This window comes from Durio zibethinus, chromosome 14, assembly GCF_047325235.1.
Source record: "Durio zibethinus cultivar Kanyao isolate XHJ-2024 chromosome 14, ASM4732523v1, whole genome shotgun sequence".
NCBI lineage: Eukaryota > Viridiplantae > Streptophyta > Magnoliopsida > Malvales > Malvaceae > Durio > Durio zibethinus.
The window spans coordinates 12,514,792-12,535,264 of record NC_143175.1 but is presented as its reverse complement, the minus strand read 5'-3'; the positions used below and the strand labels follow the sequence as shown (position 1 = coordinate 12,535,264).

The 20,473-nt window shown below is 27.9% G+C and overlaps 2 protein-coding genes across 16 annotated transcripts; one reads left to right on the top strand and one right to left on the bottom strand.

Moving 5' to 3' along the window:
• Positions 1 to 176: 176 nt before the first annotated feature.
• Positions 177 to 5,776, top strand: LOC111293739 (UMP-CMP kinase 3-like). Of its 15 annotated transcripts, none has more exons than XR_016327535.1 (11): positions 213 to 387; positions 723 to 762; positions 923 to 974; positions 1,144 to 1,303; positions 1,890 to 2,046; positions 2,180 to 2,260; positions 2,400 to 2,507; positions 2,594 to 2,753; positions 3,610 to 3,662; positions 3,801 to 3,842; positions 5,653 to 5,775. XR_016327535.1 is itself a non-coding variant. In XM_089743558.1 (10 exons), the coding sequence occupies exons 2-9, from the start codon at positions 736 to 738 to the stop codon at positions 3,619 to 3,621; spliced, it is 627 nt and encodes a 208-aa protein (XP_089599684.1). In that variant the 5' UTR covers positions 177 to 387; positions 723 to 735; the 3' UTR covers positions 3,622 to 3,662; positions 3,801 to 4,170. The 15 variants fall into 15 exon arrangements, 4 of the variants coding, with proteins under 4 accessions (XP_089599684.1, XP_089599685.1, XP_022742395.2 ...); XR_016327536.1 differs by having other exon boundaries at positions 217 to 387; positions 2,594 to 2,665; positions 5,653 to 5,766; XR_016327537.1 differs by lacking the exon at positions 5,653 to 5,775 and adding an exon at positions 4,809 to 4,874 and having other exon boundaries at positions 217 to 387; positions 2,594 to 2,665.
• On the bottom strand, positions 5,201 to 19,284 carry LOC111293740 (very-long-chain aldehyde decarbonylase CER1-like). Its single transcript, XM_022886662.2, has 10 exons — positions 19,206 to 19,284; positions 18,859 to 19,082; positions 18,487 to 18,719; positions 17,794 to 18,013; positions 16,241 to 16,616; positions 6,626 to 6,733; positions 6,285 to 6,485; positions 5,967 to 6,065; positions 5,707 to 5,880; positions 5,201 to 5,574 (listed from the first exon to the last, which is right to left on the bottom strand). The coding sequence occupies exons 1-10, from the start codon at positions 19,263 to 19,265 to the stop codon at positions 5,398 to 5,400; spliced, it is 1,872 nt and encodes a 623-aa protein (XP_022742397.1). The 5' UTR covers positions 19,266 to 19,284; the 3' UTR covers positions 5,201 to 5,397.
• Positions 19,285 to 20,473: the final 1,189 nt, after the last annotated feature.

Below are 20,473 nucleotides of genomic sequence, written 5' to 3'. Positions count from 1 at the left end.
TTTATTCTTTTTATAAAAAAAAAATGCGGATAAATCGTGAAAAATGGTATAATATTTTTTAACATTTGTTAGATTTTAATCGACCTAGGGCGGTATAAGCTTTTTTTTCTTTAAACGATGTTAGATATCGAGGGAGGTCTATTATTATACGGGAATGAAGTTTAATTATTTGATTAAAAATTTTTTTTATTTAAATATCACGTTAAAAAATGCAATAGTTCAGAGAGCATTTAATGTATTGTCCCTCTCAAAATTTCGAGGCAGGCGGCAGCAAGTATTTAAAAGCCAGGCCATCGCCAGGCAAAGTCCACCAACGCGTGTTCATCACTTTAGTCTTGAGAGAGATCCTCCCTTCCCTCCTTCATTCCTTCATCCTAATTCATTCAGGTAAATTCCAACCTCGCTCTTTCTTTCAATCTGCATTTATTTTTATCATTTTACTCTTCTCATCTGATTGGATCAGATCTGATCATTCTTCTTCTTTTGTTTTCTTTTTTCAATGCCAACCTAACGCCATCTTTATCTGTCTTCTCATTCGATCTGTGTAAAATTTATTACCACTTTTTTCTTCAATGTCTTTTATTGCCTCTTTTGCTGCTGCTATACATCAGATCCCTTCTTCGTCTTGTGTGCAAAATTAACCACATCATCGTCTTTTATTCGGATCTCTTGCTTTTCTTAATTTCTTACTCTTTTTTCCTTCTTCTTTTCCATTTATGCAGGTTAAAGGGGCTCATGGGAACCGTTGACGCTGCAAACAAGGTAATGACGATTAAGAAATTTACTCTGTTGATCCAATTGTTTTTCAAAAAAATTAGTAAGAAACATACTTTTGGAAAATTGGTTCCCTCCCCAAGCATCTTTATCATGGATCCGCAAATTTCCTACCAAATATGCTTATGACGCTATATTCTAACTACAGGATGTCAATGTTAGCTTGGCCGACAAAAAGCCAACAGTTGTTTTTGTTTTGGGTATGCGACGTCTTCTTCTTCTTCTTGTCTCTCTCTCTTTTTTTTTTCTTTTTTTTTTTTTTTTTTCTGTTCTTAGTAGTTTTACATTTATCTTTTCACCCAGTTAATTTTCTTCATGTTTGTAAATGCCTACGGCTCTTGAGTTTTTTTCTTTTTGTTCATTGATCAGGTGGCCCCGGCAGTGGAAAAGGTACCCAGTGTGCAAATATAGTCGAGCACTTTCATTACACCCATCTCAGTGCTGGAGATCTTCTCCGAGCAGAAATTAAGTCTGGTTCTGAAAATGGGTATGACATACATACATGCCTGCAAAAGCTAGACATGTATAGGTTTCTACCTAATTCTAGACATTTCATTAACGCTTTGATCTTTATGCATGATTCAAATCTGTAGTCAGCATCAATTTAGAAAAATATATAACTTCTAAGACTTATTGCTTTGAGAAAAAACCTTGTTTCTAATGATTGATTATCGATGTTATCCCTCCATGTAGCTTGCTTCTTTTGATATCTGTTCAAATTTGTAATCTAGAATGTTTTCATTGAATATTATTGGCGTTTCTACCCCCAACTTTTGAAATTAGACAAATAAAGTTTATCCTTGCAAATTTTCTAGGTTTAACTTCTATTCCCCTGCATCACTAGATAAGCTGTTTGTTTCATCTGTTTTGGTTAAATTCTGAGGACATGCCTCTTTTGGGTCCTGAACCTGAACTGCATGTTTTCTGCATTTGTTGCATATTGACATTGAGTTAGGGGCAGAAGTGGGTGCATGCTTATGTACTAATCTGGTTTGTAATTTTTTAGACCTATTGTTTATATATGTAGTGTTCTTACTTGTTGCATTTGAACCATTTTCCCCATGCCCCCTTTTCTGCAAGATTATAATTAACATGTGTTGTCTTCTGATCTGCAGAACCATGATTCAGAACATGATCAAAGAAGGAAAGATTGTTCCTTCTGAGGTCACAATTAGGCTTCTCCAAAAAGCAATGTTGGAAAGTGGTAATGACAAATTCCTAATTGATGGTTTTCCTCGTAATGAGGAAAACCGTGCAGCATTTGAAGCTGTTGTAAGTCTTTATCATTCTTTGTTCCCAGATTTATTCTTTCAATTTACATGCTATTGGGCTTTTCTTTTACCTAGCCTTCTCAGCATCATTCAGTCAAGTACTCTAACATGGTGAAAACTTGGTGGTTCTGCAGACAAAAATCGAACCAGAGTTTGTCCTGTTTTTTAATTGCCCTGAAGAAGAGATGGAGAGGCGTCTTCTGAGTAGGAACCAGGTTACTTGATTCTCAATCTCTCTGGATCTCTCTCTATCTAGGTTGTCTATGTGATTTACATTAGAAGATTTCTTTGTTTCTTTTTGTTTTGTGCCATTTTATGTTGTTTAAACTGTTTGTCTTTATCTACATAATGAAGGGAAGAGAAGATGATAACATTGAAACAATAAGGAAGCGATTCATGGTGTTTCTACAGTCCAGCCTTCCTGTGATTGAGTACTATAAGGCCAAGGGGAAGGTCAGAGAGGTAATATTCTGTCTGAAGTGTTTGATTAATTACTAGATGATTGGCACAGTTACCTCAACTTCAAATTTTGTTGCTTTGATGTTTAGATTGATGCTGCAAAGCCCATAGAAGAGGTGTTTGAGGCGGTTAAAGTTGTGTTCATCCGAAAAGATGAACAGGTAAAGGGTCATGGGTTTGCCCTTCTTTGTTAGAAAACAAAACTAAGAAAGTGGATATCACTGCATTTGTAAATATAATAATTTAAAGGTATCCAATCCAATCATAGTCGTATATGTAGTAGGTACTTATTATTTTTCTTTGAAGCAATGATAGATACATTATTAAATGAATGTATTTGTTATAGGAAGAAAAGTGGATACCTATGTGATTGCAAGATGAACAGCATGGGATGTTGGGATGTGAAGCCAAAAAAAGGGAGCTTGTCCAGAGCATGAACTTTGTATCTATGTGAAATTAAAGTTTAATTATCATAAGAAGAAAAAAGAACACTATGACTATTTCTTTGAAACAAGGTGTGGGATGATAGTTTGATATTTTGAGACATGAAACACAGAAAGGTACTATGTAATAGGTTGGACTTTGCACCTTAGGATTTAGGATGAGATATTGTGTTATGGACATTAGGGATCCAGTAGAAGATCTAGGTTATGGGCTTCTCCAACTAGGAAACAGAAAATCTCTCTCCTAATTCTATCTCTAGAGGAATAATAATAGGGAAGAAAGAGGTGATTGTATGGAACCAGAAAAGTTGTAGGACTTGTCAGCCTGAATTTTGCATCATAGGATTCAACATGAAATTCTTACAAAAATATCCCGTGCTACAAGAACTCGGAAAATGTATGTTCCCTCAAAATAACATAGCCCCTGGCAACTGATCTTTGAAGTTGAGAAATAAATTATTAGCATTTTAGGATATAATATTTGGGTTTACTTAGCAACCCAGGAGGATCATTTGAATCAGTCTCGATCCATTTACTAGATTTTATATGATACTCTCAAAGCACTGAAGAATTGTTTGATTAGTTAACATATCTGGTTCAAAACCCAGAAAACATCTTGGTTTGCATCTTCCACTCTTGATTGATATATGTGGCATATGCAGGTCACTGCCTAGGCTTTGGAGCTCCACCAGTGGAATTAGCATATTCATTCAAGGTGACATCTTTATCTGTGAATGGCAGTGTCTTAAAGGTTGACTCATATTTTATCTGCCAATTTTATGTTTAAAGGAATCCTTGATCTCTGCTTTATCGAGCACACATTTTGTCAGTGATATCATTTTCTTTCGTGCAGGTTATATGTCACAGTTTGCTGCACATTACTGTATTCTAACGGGCAAGTTTTTTTGTATCACATAGCATTTGGTTTATAATTACATTACCTGATGAAGTTCATGCCTCTTATGAAGTTCATGCCCCTATATTCTTTTTATCGTATTTTCTCATTCTAATAGCATTTTTAGTGCTGATAATCACAATAAATGTTCTGGTTTACGCGAAATTCTTATTCTCTGCATAATTAAGTTGCCACTGTGAATGCTTCGAAGGTAATGTTATCATTGGAGGCCACCGACACTGGCATCTAATATGTGTATTGGTTGTCCTGATTGGAGATACTAAAATCTGAAACGTAATTGGATCCCCCAGTATTTGCACCTTTATCATCATCATTGTCTTGAACTCGCCTCCATTTTGATAATGCAATTGAAATCACTAAAGGTTTGATACAATTCCAACTTGGAAACACTGATTAGCTGTTACCCACGGTGCATTGATGACAGAAGACCCTTTTTGTTTTTTGTTTTTTTTTTTTCTTTATATTTCTTTAAAGACTAACTCAAAAAAGTTTTCCAAAACCTTTTCAACAACTTGAACCCCAAGGCAAAGCAGAAGATTTATGACTACAGTTCTTTCCAGTGGTTGGCACTAGCACCGTTGTCTTCAGCCTTCAACGCCACTTCATGTTCGCTACTGTGATTGTCATTTGGTATTACTTCTAAGTTCAGAGTAAACTGCCTGTTTCACCAAGACGAACCATATCGGTTTAATAAAAAAATAATCCCAAGTTTACCCTCAATTCTCTCATTCTTTAGGGGCTCATAAGACATGGCAAATACATCAGCTTCCCTTGACCTCTCAGCAATTAGCTTCCCTATAACCTTACAGGCATTATCGTCGGTGAGTGATGGCAATGCGTACCCCAGGTCCTTTGGCGTTTTTGCCGGTATTCTTGTGCATTGATTTGGAATGGACGAATTCTTTGCTTTTGAAATACAAATATCCTTGGTAAAATGCTTGACAGGATTTAAGATGCTTTCCCACTATGCAAGTTGAAATAGCAGCAGCTGCTAAGCGAGGCCTAAGAGAGGTTTTGGGTTGAAAGTAAGAAGACAGTTATCCGATTGGTAGATATAGAATCTTCACATTTGACTGTAGATTTCTTGCTGAGGCTTCCCCAGAAAGTATATAGAGGAGGAAATCCCACAGCTACAACTACAGACTGGTACTCGGAGGATAGGTCGAATTTTTCCTCGGATGTTGGTATGATGTCTGAAACACTTGAGAACACAATTAAGGTTTATAGACTGGTCAAGGTATTATTTTGACGAGTAATGATGTTGATAGGCCAACAAAATAATAGTACCACAGATTAATATAATCAACAATAAAACAATTATACAGTCCACAAACGGCTTAAAAGTTAAAGGGAATGTTTTATTTTATTTATTTGAAAGCTCTAATACGTACTATATGGAGGCATGCATGGAGTCTATAATTCCAACGAGACACATGATTCCTGGATAGAAATTTAAATGCTTACTACATAGAAAATAACATATATAGATATCAGTAGCTAGATATGCAAAACACCATGCGATGTCTGCCAATATTTAGGATTTTGATTGAGTTGGGACCCTCAGAGGCTGAAATCCATGCTTGAGACTTGCTTCCCAAACTTTCTCAATGTTTGACATGGTGTAACCACATTCATGCTCCTCCCAGCCTTCCAGTGCATGCACTAACCCAGCAATGCGCCAAACGCTCATCACCCTCCGTGGCAGCCAGTTCTGTCAAATTCAAATGCTAGCTTTTATATCAACATGGTAGAACTAGAATACTGAAACTTTTTAATTCCTGTGATGCAGGAATGAGCATCAATTATGAATTAATGTGGGAAATGAAGAATGCTCATGTTCAACCTCACAAGAATCAACATTCTCAAGGGCCATCGGAGTCTGCATTGCTGGTGTGGTGTGATAGAAGCAGTCTTTCCGCAATTTTTTTGGTGGGAATTGCGAAAAGGGAATAAATAGTGTTCCTTTACTTGCCTTCCTTTGTTCTGCTTCAGTCAATTCATCTCCCACTAACCATGTCTGCAACATATTCATCATAACTTTTTAACCGTTCCACTGTATAGTCTTGCAGTGGTAATTAAGAAAAACAGTGAGAATCGACTTACCTTGTAAGAGTAACTCTTTGACATAACTAATTTGTCTTCAGACTTTGTGCCAAATGATTTATTAAGCTTCTCATATTCTTCCTCATGAAATACAGCGATCTACATTAAATTAAAATCATGCTAGGAAATTTATGAGAAAGAAGAAAATGATAAAAAGTGTCCAAAAACAATGCAGTATTAGAGTTAGAGCTTCTTTATTTCCTTATGCAGGTGAAAAGGAGAAAAATCAGGCATAGTTGAGAAATTGACAAGTGAGGCACTATAAGTTCACCTCTTTTGGGGCCCAGTTAATGAGTAAGCAATGGGATGTCCTAGTACCTGGATGCCCTTCTGGCAGAGGGCAGAGGCAATAGCATAAGCAACTTTAGTTAGGTTTCCTCTAAGGAGTACTTGGGTTGTTCCCTTTGGTATGCTATTCAGCAGAACTGGCACTGCCAAGCTACTCCCATCAACCAACTTCACTTTAAGCTGGGGATGCTTTTGCACATACAGCCAACCGTGCCTGTTGAGCTCTTCACCCTGCACATTTGAGCATCATAGTTTTCTGTTAGAAAAAGTTTAAAGTTTATTTATTTATTTATTTTTAATGTAATTATCCTGCGAACTGTTTGTCCCACCAACTGCTTATTGGAATAGGGGGGAAACCAGAAAACACTTGCCTGATTCATGAGGCCTAGACTCAACACTCTAGCACCTTTTTCCTCTGCCTCTAATATGGCCTCCTCAATCAAGTTATTGATGGATTCTTGTTGCCATTTCAAGCGGTACTGAAATTAACAGCAATGTCAACGATAAAGATTATACATATACGTATGTATGGTTATACTAGTTATGATGCATCAGACAAGAAATAGTTTTGAGTAAATTTTCCTTGTACTACATGGATACCTTCGCGTTTTCGCAGGTCAAAATATTTTTTTTTTGGGTTTTATTTACTGATTTTTTTGCAAAATCTTTTAATTCGAAAAAAGGACGAAAGGTTAAAAAAAGCACATAGAGTTAATACGCGAATATAAAAAAAATTAAAAAAAAACTCATAAAGGGTACTATATGAACACTTCAATTCAATTTAAAATATTAATTTCTTAAATCAAAACATTAAATAATAATTTTATTAATATAATATATATAAATAAAATTAAAATAGTAAAAAATTATATTCTTTTATATATATATCGAAATGAATTTGGATAAAGCACCCTAAACACTCATTTGTCTAATATCATATCTTATAAAAAATTTGATTTGTATCAACTCAATCTTGATTTAAAAAAAAAATACTCTTTATTTGATTGAGATAAATTGAGAATCTATAAATACCAACTGTTTTGTCATTTCTATTAATCCATATCTTTTGTTATAAAATTTATCTAATTAGGATATATAAAAAATGAAATAAGAAAAAAAACAAATTCATCAACTCTGTTACAAAATTTATATAATTAAAAAGCAAAGAAAAAAACACATTGGGGTCTCACGTGGGCACTTTTATTGGGTTTTTTTTAACAAAGTTATCTAAATTTAAAATATAAATTTTTTTTAAAACAAATTGACAAAAAAAGAAAAAAAAAGATGTTACATGATATCTTAAATTAAGATCAAACAAAAGTTAAAATGAGTAAAATTTATATGATGAATAGATGAATTATATCTTAATTGTATATAAATATAGTATTTTTATTAGATTAAGATATTAAATAATAATTTTATTAATATAATAATATATAAATATAAAGTAAATAAATAATTAAAACTATATTTTTATATATGCTGGAGCAAGATAAAAAACTCTGAACCACTCTGATCTAATCTTAATTTAAAAAAGAAAAAACCTTGACCTGATCCCAAATTTTCAAAAACTTGCACACATTGAATTGAGTCAAATAAAAACTAATGGGATATTAGTTACTTTATCATTCCTACATCTATTGATTTTTGATTACAAAACTTTTCTAATTTTAAAAGTTAAAAACTTTTTCTTAAAAAAAAAAAAGAAATCATTGAAAAAAAAAAAGAAAGGAAAAGCAAATGGGTATTCCATGTGGATTTATTAAATTAAAGGATTAAATAATAATTTTATGTAATACATATATAAATAAAAAATTAAATGAATAAAAAACATATATTTATATAGTTTTTGATAGGACGAAATACCCTAAATTCATATTTAATTTGACCTTGATTTTTGAAAAATAAATTTGATCGGATTCCAAATAAAAAAACTACATCTATTGGATCTGAATGAATTGAAACTCATTAAACACATGATTGTTGTGTTATACATACCTTTATTCTTTATTAAAATTTTCTTTAAAAATTTATTTATTAGTTTTTTATAAAAAATTTTTCTAATTAAAAAAATAAAAAAGGTGAAAGATGAAAAAAATGAAATAGGATAATGTGTGTACACATTCTTTAGCCTTTTATAAAAAAAAATGATTAAATTTAAAAAATGAATATAAAACATTAAAAAAAAGAAAAAAGAAAAAAATTGAGTTCTTATGCGATATTGCAATGATGATTTTTTTTTATAAAATAATTTATATAATGAATTTTAAAAATAAAAACATAAAAAAGAATAAAAAAAATCAAATCCAGATGTAATGTTAACATCATTTTCTTTAAAAATTATAAATAAAAAAGTTACAAAAATATATATATGTTTCTAATAATAATATTAAATGGGCTAATATTTAAAAAAATATTTATTAAATAGAAAAGAAATAAAAAATGAAAAAAAAAATCAAATGGCTTGATACATAACATACTCTTGATATCAAGTGAGTCTAAAAAAAATAAAAATTATTTATTAAATATATAAAAACAAAAAATAAAAAAAACATGTGGCTTATTTTTAGTATCTATAATGAGTTTGTCATAAAAAATTTAAAATCTAAAAAAATTGTTTATTAAATTTTTTTAGAAGAAGAAAAAAGAGAATAAGTAAAAAAAATGGTAAGAAGAAAAAGTGAAAAAAAAGTTTGGTATAAGTAGATCCTACGCTCAAAAAATAAAATCTTTTTAAAATATTTATTTTTTTGTAATTTTTTGGAAAATTCATTAAATATAAAAACAAAAAAAAAAAGAAAACTGAAAATAAAAAAACCAACAATAAAATAAAATGAGACTCGTACTAATTTATTTTAAAAAATAAGATAATTTATTAAATATCATCTATATATAAAAATGTGAACTTTAAAAGTGTTAATAGTTATTAACTTAAACACTCTTATAAATTTTTAAATTAATAAATTTATCTTTAAATATATAACTTTTGTTAATTTATTTAAATTTAAATTTTATTAATTTATTTAAATTTAATTTAAATCAACTAAAATTAAAAATAGAATTAATTAAATAAATTTAATTAAATATTTTTATAAATTTTAATTTAAATAAAATTTTTATTATTAGATTTTTTTTATAATTAGAATTCAAAAGTGTTAAAGGTGATTGACTATAATACCCTTAATAAAATTTTAATTCCAAAAATATGAAAAGTGATTGATTAAACTATCATTAGTAATTTTTTATAAATTTTAATTTAAATAAATTTTTTTATTATTAGATTCTTTTTCATAAGTAAAATGATTTTTCATTTTTCATAAAAAAAAATGATTTGTCATATTAAATAAAAATACTAATAGAAAGAGATTAAAGCTTAAAGTGCAGAGGAATAAAACAGAATGTATGGAGTTTGTTTGTTTAGTTGTTGTAAAAATAATTATATATGTAGTTTATATTGATAAATAAATTCATTAAAAATAATTATAATTAAATCATTTAAGTATATTTATTTTTTTTAATTTTTGCTTTTCAATTTTTTGTTTTAATATATTAACTATATATGTATGTTAATGATTTTATTATTTATATGCTTTAAGAGTGGATTGTTTAATCAGTGATAACATAATTAAATTTTTTATTTGCTTGAAATAATTATTTAATAAATCATTTTTATAGTTTTATTTGACCTCTATAATTAATTTTTCTTTTGTATTTTTTCTAGAATATTATAATTGTTATTCCCATGAAAAAAATCAATATCAAATTAAATACAAATTAATCAGTTGCACCCCTCCACCAACAATTAGCACTATATAATGTATTAAACACTTTAATTGGACTTTTTATCTGTAGCATTAGATGATTTTTGAAGTGGTGGAGCTACAAGAAGCTCAAAATTGGTTCTTTTCAAACTGCTATAAGAATTGTTCATATTAATTGAAACAATAATTGATTTAGTTTTCTCTAAACTTTTAGCTTAATATGCATATATATGATTAATTTATATTTTAAGATTGTTTAATCTTTTTCAATTGTATTAAATTGTTTTTTTTGTTTTGTGATTTTGGTGGTTGAACGACCTAATGTGAATTTTTATAAGTAAAAAATCATCAAGTGAAGTAAAATTAATTGTTTTAGGTGAATTTTTTTAAGGTGTTACAAAATTCATTGCAACTATTTTTTGAATGTATTTATGTCAAAGTTACATTCATTCATAAAAAGTTATGTTATTAATACTGAAATTGAAATTAATATAAATTTTGTAGGTATTGCATAAAAAGTTTGTTATTCTTAGAATTGAAATTTTCTTAAGAAAACATGACAAGTACCAAGGTTAAGAATTTATTTTATTTTTTAAAATTATATAGTTTAATATTTGTATACAATAAAATTTTTAAATAAAAGAAAATTTAATCTTTCAATTGATAGAATGTACAATTATATTTAGTTGATGAAAGTTTTATTATCAACTTCTATTTATAGTGCACTCAATTATTCACTTATGCATATGAGCAATTTTTACTTAATAATTAGTGTCTGTTTTTCTTTGTTTAAAAAACTGAATTCAAATTGTTATAAATCTAAATAAAAAAGAAATATACTCAATTGCTTATAATTAAGATTTCACTTTAAAAATACTCTTTCAATTAATTAACAAATTCAACTACAAAACCAATAAAAATAAGACATTGAATATGAAGGGAAAAAATTTTAAATAAGAAAAATTTAAATTATTATAGAAGATGAATAAGAAATATGGATGTTGATTATATAGTGGTAATTGTTTCAAGTTTGAGTTGATTAATCGATGTTGTTTTAACTATCTTTTATGATACCGATAATAAATTTCAAAATAAAATGAGAACACAATTTAAATGAAAATTTATCTGTAAAAGTAATGGAGATATTAATAATAATTCTAGAAAAATTTTCTTATACCTAAGTCTTGTAGAGATTAAAAGATATATTTCTTTTGAGGATTTTGAAATTTGTATTGATGAAGTGTTAATCTAGATCAACAGTTTATAATCGTTTATTTGTTAATCAAGTTGTTGCTATATGGGTCGAGAAAAATAATTCAAATATTTCATTGGAAATATATATTATGGTAGATACTCATTAAAAAAGACAACATAGAGTTAAATATTATTTTGGTTGTTATAACCTCTTACAATATTCTTTATTCATTTAAAATGGAGAAGTTAATTGGCATCAAAATATAAAAAAAGTCATTTTGAATAATAGTAATAAAAATGAAACAACAATTAAAAATATAATAATAAGAATGAAACAACAATTAAAATATAGTATCTTTTTGCTTAATAGAAGAAATTTTTTTAGGAGAATGCAAAAGTAATTATTGTGAATTTAATATTTTTATAAATTATAGTTTGCTTAATTTTTATAAATTTTATTTAATAAATTTGTTCTCATTACTTATATCATATATATAACAAATTTTTTAATCAAAGTTATATACTTAAAGATAGAAACATAAGGCAAAGTTTATTTTTCCATTGGTGACAAAATATTTCAAAATTTTCAATCTTTTATATGCAATTGTACTTCACCAACAAATATAAAAATATATACATTAATAATTCAATCAAATCATCAATAAAGCTTATCTTAATATATATTATTTTATCATGAATTAAAAAATTTGAAGAATATTTTAGAAATGTTGACTTAATATATACTGTATATATTTATTTAATTTAGGTTTAATACTTGTATTAATATAAAAGTTCTTATTTTAATTTATTATTATGCGTTAAATTACTAATAGTAAATTAAGAGCATTTATTCCTACTTTTCAAGTCATTTACATTTGAATTTTTTTATTTTTTTATTCTTTACATCATTTAGCATATATTCTAATTAATTTCTTTTTGAATATATACAAATTAATGATAACATTGTAGTAGATAATTAATAATTTAATAATTAATCATTAAAAACTTAAATGTAATTAATAAGTATAACTTAATAGTAATTATCGATAATTAGGGGTGAGCAAAAGTTGGTTTGAATCGACTAGACCGACCGAAACTGAGTGAATTTGGTTGAATTGATTCAGTTTATTCGGTTTTAGTTATAATCGGTATTTTAAATCGGTTAAATTGATTAATTCGATCAAATTTTAATTTTTAAAATTAATAACCGAACTGACCGAATTAACCAACTTTCTAATAAGTAAAAGTAAAAAAAATTGAGATAAATATTTTTATTTATTTTTTTCTTGTAAAATATTGTTGAAATTATTAAATTCTTTAGTTATTTAGTTTGAATGATACTTGAGTTTGAATTTTATTAAATTGTATTTGTGGTTAAATAATTATTCATAATAGAAAAAAATGAGTATAACTTAATAGTAATTATCGATAATTAGGGGTAAGCAAAAGTCGGTTTGAATCCACTAGACCTACTAAAACTAAGTGAATTTGATTGAATTAATTTAGTTTATTCGGTTTTAGTTATAATCGATATTTTAAATCGGTTAATTCGGTCAATTTTTAATTTTTAAAATTAATAATCAAACTAACCGAATTAACCAACTTTCTAATAAATAAAAGTAAAAAAAATTGAGGTAAATATTTTTTTTTATTTTTTTCTTGTAAAATATTGTTGAAATTATTAAATTCTTTAGTTATTTAGTTTGAATGATACTTGATTTTGAATTTTATTAAATTGTATTGTGGTTAAATAATTATTCATAATAGAAAAAAATGACAAAAAAATCAGTTATTTAACCGAACTGATCGAATCGAACCGATTTTAGTTGGTTCGATTATGGTTAGTTATTTAATAATATTTGATCGGTTCGATTATTTGTTAAATGAAAGTCAGTTAAATCGGTTATTATTTTTTCAAATCAAATTGGTCGAACCGACTGATTACTTACCCTTATTGATAATTTAGTGAAAAATTAAAGATAACTTAATAATAAATGAATTATAATTTAGTAATTAATAATTGATAACCTTTTAGTAAATCCGTAATAAAACAATAATAAATGCATAATACCCTATTATAATATAGTTGTAAATGCAAAATAATATAGTACTAAATCAATGATAACTTAATAAAAAATAAGAGATAACTTAGTAGTTAATTATTGATAATTTAATAATAAATCAATGATAACTTATAGTAGATTAATTATAATTTAGTAGCAAATTAGTTTCAATTTAATAAATATTTAATTGATAGTAGTAAATCATAATTAACTTAATAGTAAATCAATCATAAATTAGTAGTAAATTAGTATAACCTAGTAATAAATCATCAATAATATAATAATTAATCAGTGATACTTTAATAGTAAATCATGCATAATTTAATATAAGTCAGTAATACTTTGGTAATGACTCATAGAATTTAGGGGTAAATCGATGATAATTTTATAATAAGTAATTAAAAACTAAATAGTAAATCAATGATTACATAATAGTTAATATATAAAAATATAATAGTAAATTATTGATAATTTAGTAGTAAATTGATAACTTAGTAGTAAACTACTAATAACATAATACTAAATACTAATAACTTATAAATAAGTTATAATTTAGTAAATTAGTTAATTATTGATTTTTTTAATAAATCATTGGTAAATTTATAGTAAATTAGTTATAATTTTATAATAAATTATCAATAATTTAATGATAAATAAAGAACAATTAATGGTAAAATCATTCATAATTTAATGGCAAATCATTCATAAATTAATAGTAAATTTTTGATAATTTAGTAGTAAATTATTGATATTTTAGTAGTAAATAATTAATAACTTAATTGTCAATCATTGATATATATATTTTTATATTTGAGGTTGCTAAGAATTGAACCCTAGTTTCTAGGATAAATGAAATCAAAACTTTCATTTTAGGGGTTGGGATAAACCTATTATGAACTTATTCAACGAAAAAATTAATGAAAAAATTATAAATTTAAATAAAACAATAATGTTGTTATATAAAAAGAAAATGATCTCATATATTATTAGTGGTTTTTAACTTTCATGTTTCATAATTGTAAATGTATAACAACTTATTAGTAAATCAACGATAGGTTATTAAAAAAAGTGATAACTTAGTAGATAATAATTGATAACTTAATAATAAATCAATGATAACTTAAATAATAAATTAGTGATAACTTAATAGTAAATCAATTTTAATTTAATAGTAATAAACTAATAAACTTAGTAGTAAATAATAAATAACTTAATAGTAAATCAATGATAATTTAATAGTTAATCATAGGAAACTTAAAAAAAAATCAATATAACTTAGTAGTAGTTAATCAATAATAACTTAATAATAAATCATGGATAATTTAATATAAATTAGTAATAAATTGATAATAAATCATAGTTAATTTAGTAATAAATTTGTGATGATTTTGTAATAAATAATAAAAAAACTAAGTAGTAAATCAATGATAATATAGTAGTAAATGCTTAATAACATAATGGTAAATAATTGATAATTTAGATGTAAATTATTAATACTTAGTAGTAAATCATTAACAACTTAAGAGTTGTTTGGTATTGTTGTATGTTTTATATTTTATGTTTTTGAAAAGTTTTATTTTATTTTGTTTTTGTTTTATTTTCAGTGTATTGAATTTGAAAATATGTTTGGATCGAATGTTTTTGTTTTGAAATATGAAAACAAATATTTCAAAACAAAAACATGTTTGAGAAAGTGGTTAAGCTTCATTTGTTATTAATAATATAATAATATTATTAATATATTATAATAGTATTTTTAAATATATTATAAAATTATTTATTAATATATTATATTAATAATATATTAATAAATAGTATTATGTTTATTATATAAATAATATTATATTAATAAATAATATAAATTTATTTATTAATAATATTTATATAATAAAAATATTACTTTATTAATATAATAATTGTAGCTTCATCGTAGTGGTTTAATTGTAAATTTTATGAATAGTGCTCATGTCGCAACAGTGTTAAATTGTTTAAAAAAAACTAAAAACACCATTTTTTTTTCTTTATTCGACATATTTTTAGTTTTAAAAAACAATAAATAAAAACAATTTACCAAATATGTTTTTGTTTTCAATTTTTAAAAAAACTAAAAACAAAAATGGAAAATAGAAAACGGAAACAAAAACAAATGATCATTTAGTTGTAAATCAGTAATAATTTAATAGTAAATTAATTAATTATTGATAATTTTATAGTAAATTATTGAAAAAATAATAGTAAATTAATTATAACTTTATAACAAATTATCAGTAACTTAGTAATAAATTATCAATAATTTAATAGTAAATTAATCATAATTTAATAATAAATCATTAATAATTTAGCAATATATCATTGATAGCTTAATAGTAAATCGTTGATAACATAATAATAAATCAATGATAATTGTCTTCAGTTGCTTGGCCTAATAGTCAAGATAACCTTAAATAAGACATCAAGGTTGGGGTTCGAACCCCAACCTTCCTCCCTCCCCCTTAATGTAGGGTTCTGCTGGTCTTGAATGATAAAAAAAAAAAATGATAACTTAATTGTCAATTATTGATGAATTTTTTTTTTATATTTAAAATTGTTAGGAATTGAATCTTGGTTACTAACAAAAATGGAGCTAAATATTTAATCTTAGAAGGTTAGGATAAACTTACCATAAATCTATTCAATAAAAAAATTTACTGAAAAAATTCTAATTTACGATGACAAATTTTATCAATAATTATCAAAAGTATATTATAAATTATCATAATGTTACTAAAATTTTATCAAGATGTTACTAAAATTTTATCAAAAGTTACCAAATTGTATTAATAGTTACTAAAATTGTATGAAAAATTACTAAAATTTTATAAAAAATTATCGAAATCAAAATTATATAAAAAGGTAATCAAATTTTATTTGGTTGCATTGCACCGAGTTGCTACTGCATTTAATTGAGGGAATAAATAAACTTCCTTACCTGTATTTTGTACTTGGGTATGGCCCAGGTCTGTAGTCTGATTTTATCAAATCGATTCCTTTCAACAAGAAAAGTGCGCCCATAAATCCAAGTAAGCATCATGGACCACAGCGTAACAGGCCACAACAGCCAGAAGTAGCAAGTCGAGGAGTATGGTTTGGAGGCCAAGGAGGCAAATCCAAGGCGGAGATGATAGATTGACTCAGGTGTGGTTAGGTGCGTTAGATGCACCACGTTGGGTGATTCCTCTTTTCTTTTGAGTGAATTTTCATACAAATTATCAGAAGATTTGTCCATTGTTCCATAGATGTAATCATAAATTGGCATAAATAGCGAGTAGTTGGTTCTGAACTGTGTGTGGTGCAGCGAGTGAAACCTGCCATTGTCAAATATTTTGTGTTAATAATTATGACCATGATTGATCAGTAGACATTTTAGTATTATTATGCTAAGAAAACTTGCTATACGAGTAGGCAATTGGCATGAGAGGAGAGAGAGAGGAATTCCTTGCAAGATTTTCAACTGGCCCGAGACAAACGAATATGACGCGACACAAACAAAATGGATTTGGGGGGGGGGGGGGGGGGGGGTGTTAATGGAAGAAGAAAAACAGATGAGAGATTAGTTGAGAAATGAGACACTTGGCAATTGAAAGCAAACAACTTCAATACCAGAACATGAATTATCAACTTATTATATCGAAAGCGATCTTGAATGAGTCAGAACTTGTTTATAAAGTTGTTCCAAATGTTTGGAACCAAATAGGCCAACACATATCCTTCTAATAAATACTCCAAATGACTCGGCAACATAAGACATCTATGTTCTACACGTCAATCAAACTAGTTAGCTCAGCTGAGATCCTGAGAGTGAGAGGTTTTGGGATGAGCAAGGGTAATCAGTATCACTACGATTACCGACTAAATTGGTTGGCAGCAGACAAAAGGCCCACAGACCAAACTGCCTTCTCCATTTTTCAAATCCCTTTCTTTCATGTTTCCTGCTCTGTACTGAATTGGTTTTTTTAAACATAAAATATACGAGTAATAAATTTGTTCATAAATTTTTACCCATGTTCTCTGTTCTCTCTCTCTCTCTCTCTCTCTCTCTCTTTTTTGTTTGTTTGTCTGCAAGTCTGATGCATTTACTCCATATATAAGAATAAAAATTTTTCTAGGTAGATGATGCTTAGTTTAAAGTGCAATAAAATAATACATATTATGGTTCATGAATTAGTCCTATTCCTCTAGCATGGCAGATTTCATAAATATAGAAACTAGAAAGCTTAGCAACGCCAAGTAAAAGGCTGCGAGTAGCATTAATTGATTTTAGTTTGATTGTGATGAATTAATCGTACAGGAGCAGGGCCATTGAATTGTGGGAGTGCTGAAAGTATTTTTAGTAAAATAAAACTACGGTACTAGCAATTTCTCTTCCCCAGATGGAGTCTAGAGTTTTTGAGTTTCCTTGCAATTTTATTCTAAGTAGCATCCAAAAGAGTTTAGCTAAAGATTTGAACATAAAACACTATTATGAAGAGAGAGATGACATACGATGGAGTGTACATGAGGTACTTGAGAGGGGGGAAAATGAAGAAAAGGCGCCTGGGAATGAGCTCGAAATTGCAGTGGCCCATGTTGTTCATCAAGTCCACGTAAGTGATGTAGGCAGCTAAGGCAACGATGGACCCATCTCCACTTACCACGATTGTCAACAATGGTATTGCAAACAGGGCGAAGTATGCTATGTGCTCTGCAAATGGATGAATCACCGCTGCCACAAACCCAGAGATAGACGCATCTTGTCATAATCGGATCAACTTTTCTTTCTTTTCTTAACAAAAACAATTTGGCAATTACATATAGGTTAATTTAAGTACATACAAAAGTAAATAAAAAAAAGGAAAGGGATAAACCAGAACAAAATAAAAAAAAAAATTCTCTTTTTTGTTTTAAATTGTTTTTTCCACATTTGATTTTCTTTTTTCTTTTGGTTGTTGTTAAACAAGACCGCTATTAAATAAAAAAAAAAACAAAACAAAACAAAACAAAAGACGTTATGCGTGTGGTTTCTTTTAATATCATGTGAAAATTTAAATATAAAAATATACGGTAAAGTTAAAAAATAAAAAGAAATTCCATTTTAATGTTTAAAAATTAAAAAAGAAAAAAAAAGAGAGATTAATTTTGTAAAAATGCATGTGGGATATATATGAAGAAGCGGATGGAGGTAGGTCTTGCTCTTACAAGTAATAGGCTCAGTGACAATGGAGGAATGGTGATGAGAATGGTAGCGAGAGTAAAGGTAATGGTGGTGCAGTGCTCTATGAAGCCAGTAGTAAAGGAACTCCACAGGGCCCGCATGGAGCAACATAGTTATAATCAAGCCATCCATTTTCCAAAAGGGTAAGTGAGAAGCTCCAGGAATATATTTGTTCCCCAAGTAAAACAGGATTGCATTGAACAATATTTGATCATCCCTGCCAAAACAAAACAGAATATCATATGTAGACATGATCTTCTCGTCATTACATTAGATTTTCCTATATACATGCATATATATATATATATATATATACATGTCCTGTACTCTTAGATTTTATTAATTTTGTTACTGACCAGTTCCTTTCCCTGTCGACTTGGTCAAATTCAATACCCTTGTCCACAATCCTGTTGCTGCCTTTGGCAGTTCGGTAACGAGAAAGGCTAATCCATAGCTGGCTGTGAAGCATTCTCCATAACATAAGTGGGAATATATAAAGGTTGGTAAAGTCCCTCTCCTTTTCATCCTTAACTCTAAACGAGTATATGCTCTCCACAATCCAGGGAACCAGGATTATGTACTGAAAAAATCCATGAAACAACAAAAAAAAAGCGTTAGATGAAACATGTACCTATATATCCATGCAACTTGCATGAAAATGAGACTGAGAAACAATGGGAGCAAAATTAAAAGTCAAGGAGACCTTAAAGCTTCCGAGCGGCGTCCACGGCCAGTCCGTGAGAATTCCTGGTTTAGAAGCCATGCTTTACCGGTTTCTCTGCAAATGGCTCTGGAAGGGTATCTTATTATATAGTCCAACTAGTGTTAGGTTTGTATGTGTAGGATTATACAGTGTATCCAAGCTGTCACCGGGTAAATTAGAAATCTTTTTAATCAATAACCCTTACAGATTGAGACGTGATGGTCCTTTCTTTATCATGATTTAATTCTCGTTGCGAAAATCAGACATAAACCTAAAGTGACCAATCCATATATATGAAACTAACTTACGCAATCTGTTAAAGATGCCTGTCACTTTGCTATTTTAATCACTATCTTAACTCATCTCTTTATTGTTCTCAACTGCTTCAGCTGGTATATTATATTAAGGTCAAATATGTCTTTCAGCTCATCATTTTATTTTTCCATTTTAATATCTGAACCAAAATAATACCTAAACTTGCCTCTAACTGTGCCAGAAAATGTGTGTGCTGCATAGCTACAAGCTCATGCAAATTGCAATGTAGCTCATGCAATTTGCATTGTTTAAGCCTTCGGTTTCCTCCACGCATGCGCTAAATCCCAGTGTGCTAGGCATGATGATAATTGATGACTCCACTACGCGCAGGCTTCAAATCACTATCAAGCAAATTAATTATCTGACATCCGGCAGGCAGATATCACAAAAGCAATATGCATAGTTTGGACTGCTAAGATTTCATCAAATGGTTTAGACTTTAGATTCAACTATTGATTTTATAGCAGTACAGTATGTATTATCAATAATTCAATCTTAGATTAGACAGATAAGGTCCAACTTTGAGCCAGTAAAATTAAGCTATTTGGCAATTAATTAGTAGACTTTCAAGCATTTATATATATATATATATATCTTGTTTCATTATTTATCTGTCTTGATTACTTTGAGTTCAATTTCGAACATACACTATAAGAAAATGACGTATTAGCGGCAGTTTTATAACGGTCATTCACTCAAACGTTGCTAGTTTCTATGTTTTCATAAAATTTAAGACGTTTATTATTAAAACGTCATTAAATTTTTAAATAGCGGCGTTATTATTTATAAACGCTACCCAAGACTTGATATCAACGGCGTTTCTCGAATAAAATGCCCTGAATAATCTTGCCTTAAAAATTTCAATGAATACTAAATGTGTGTTTTTAGCAGACAATGCCTTTAATAATAATTTTAAAAAAAATTGTATGAGATTATTGAAGGCATTTTCTATA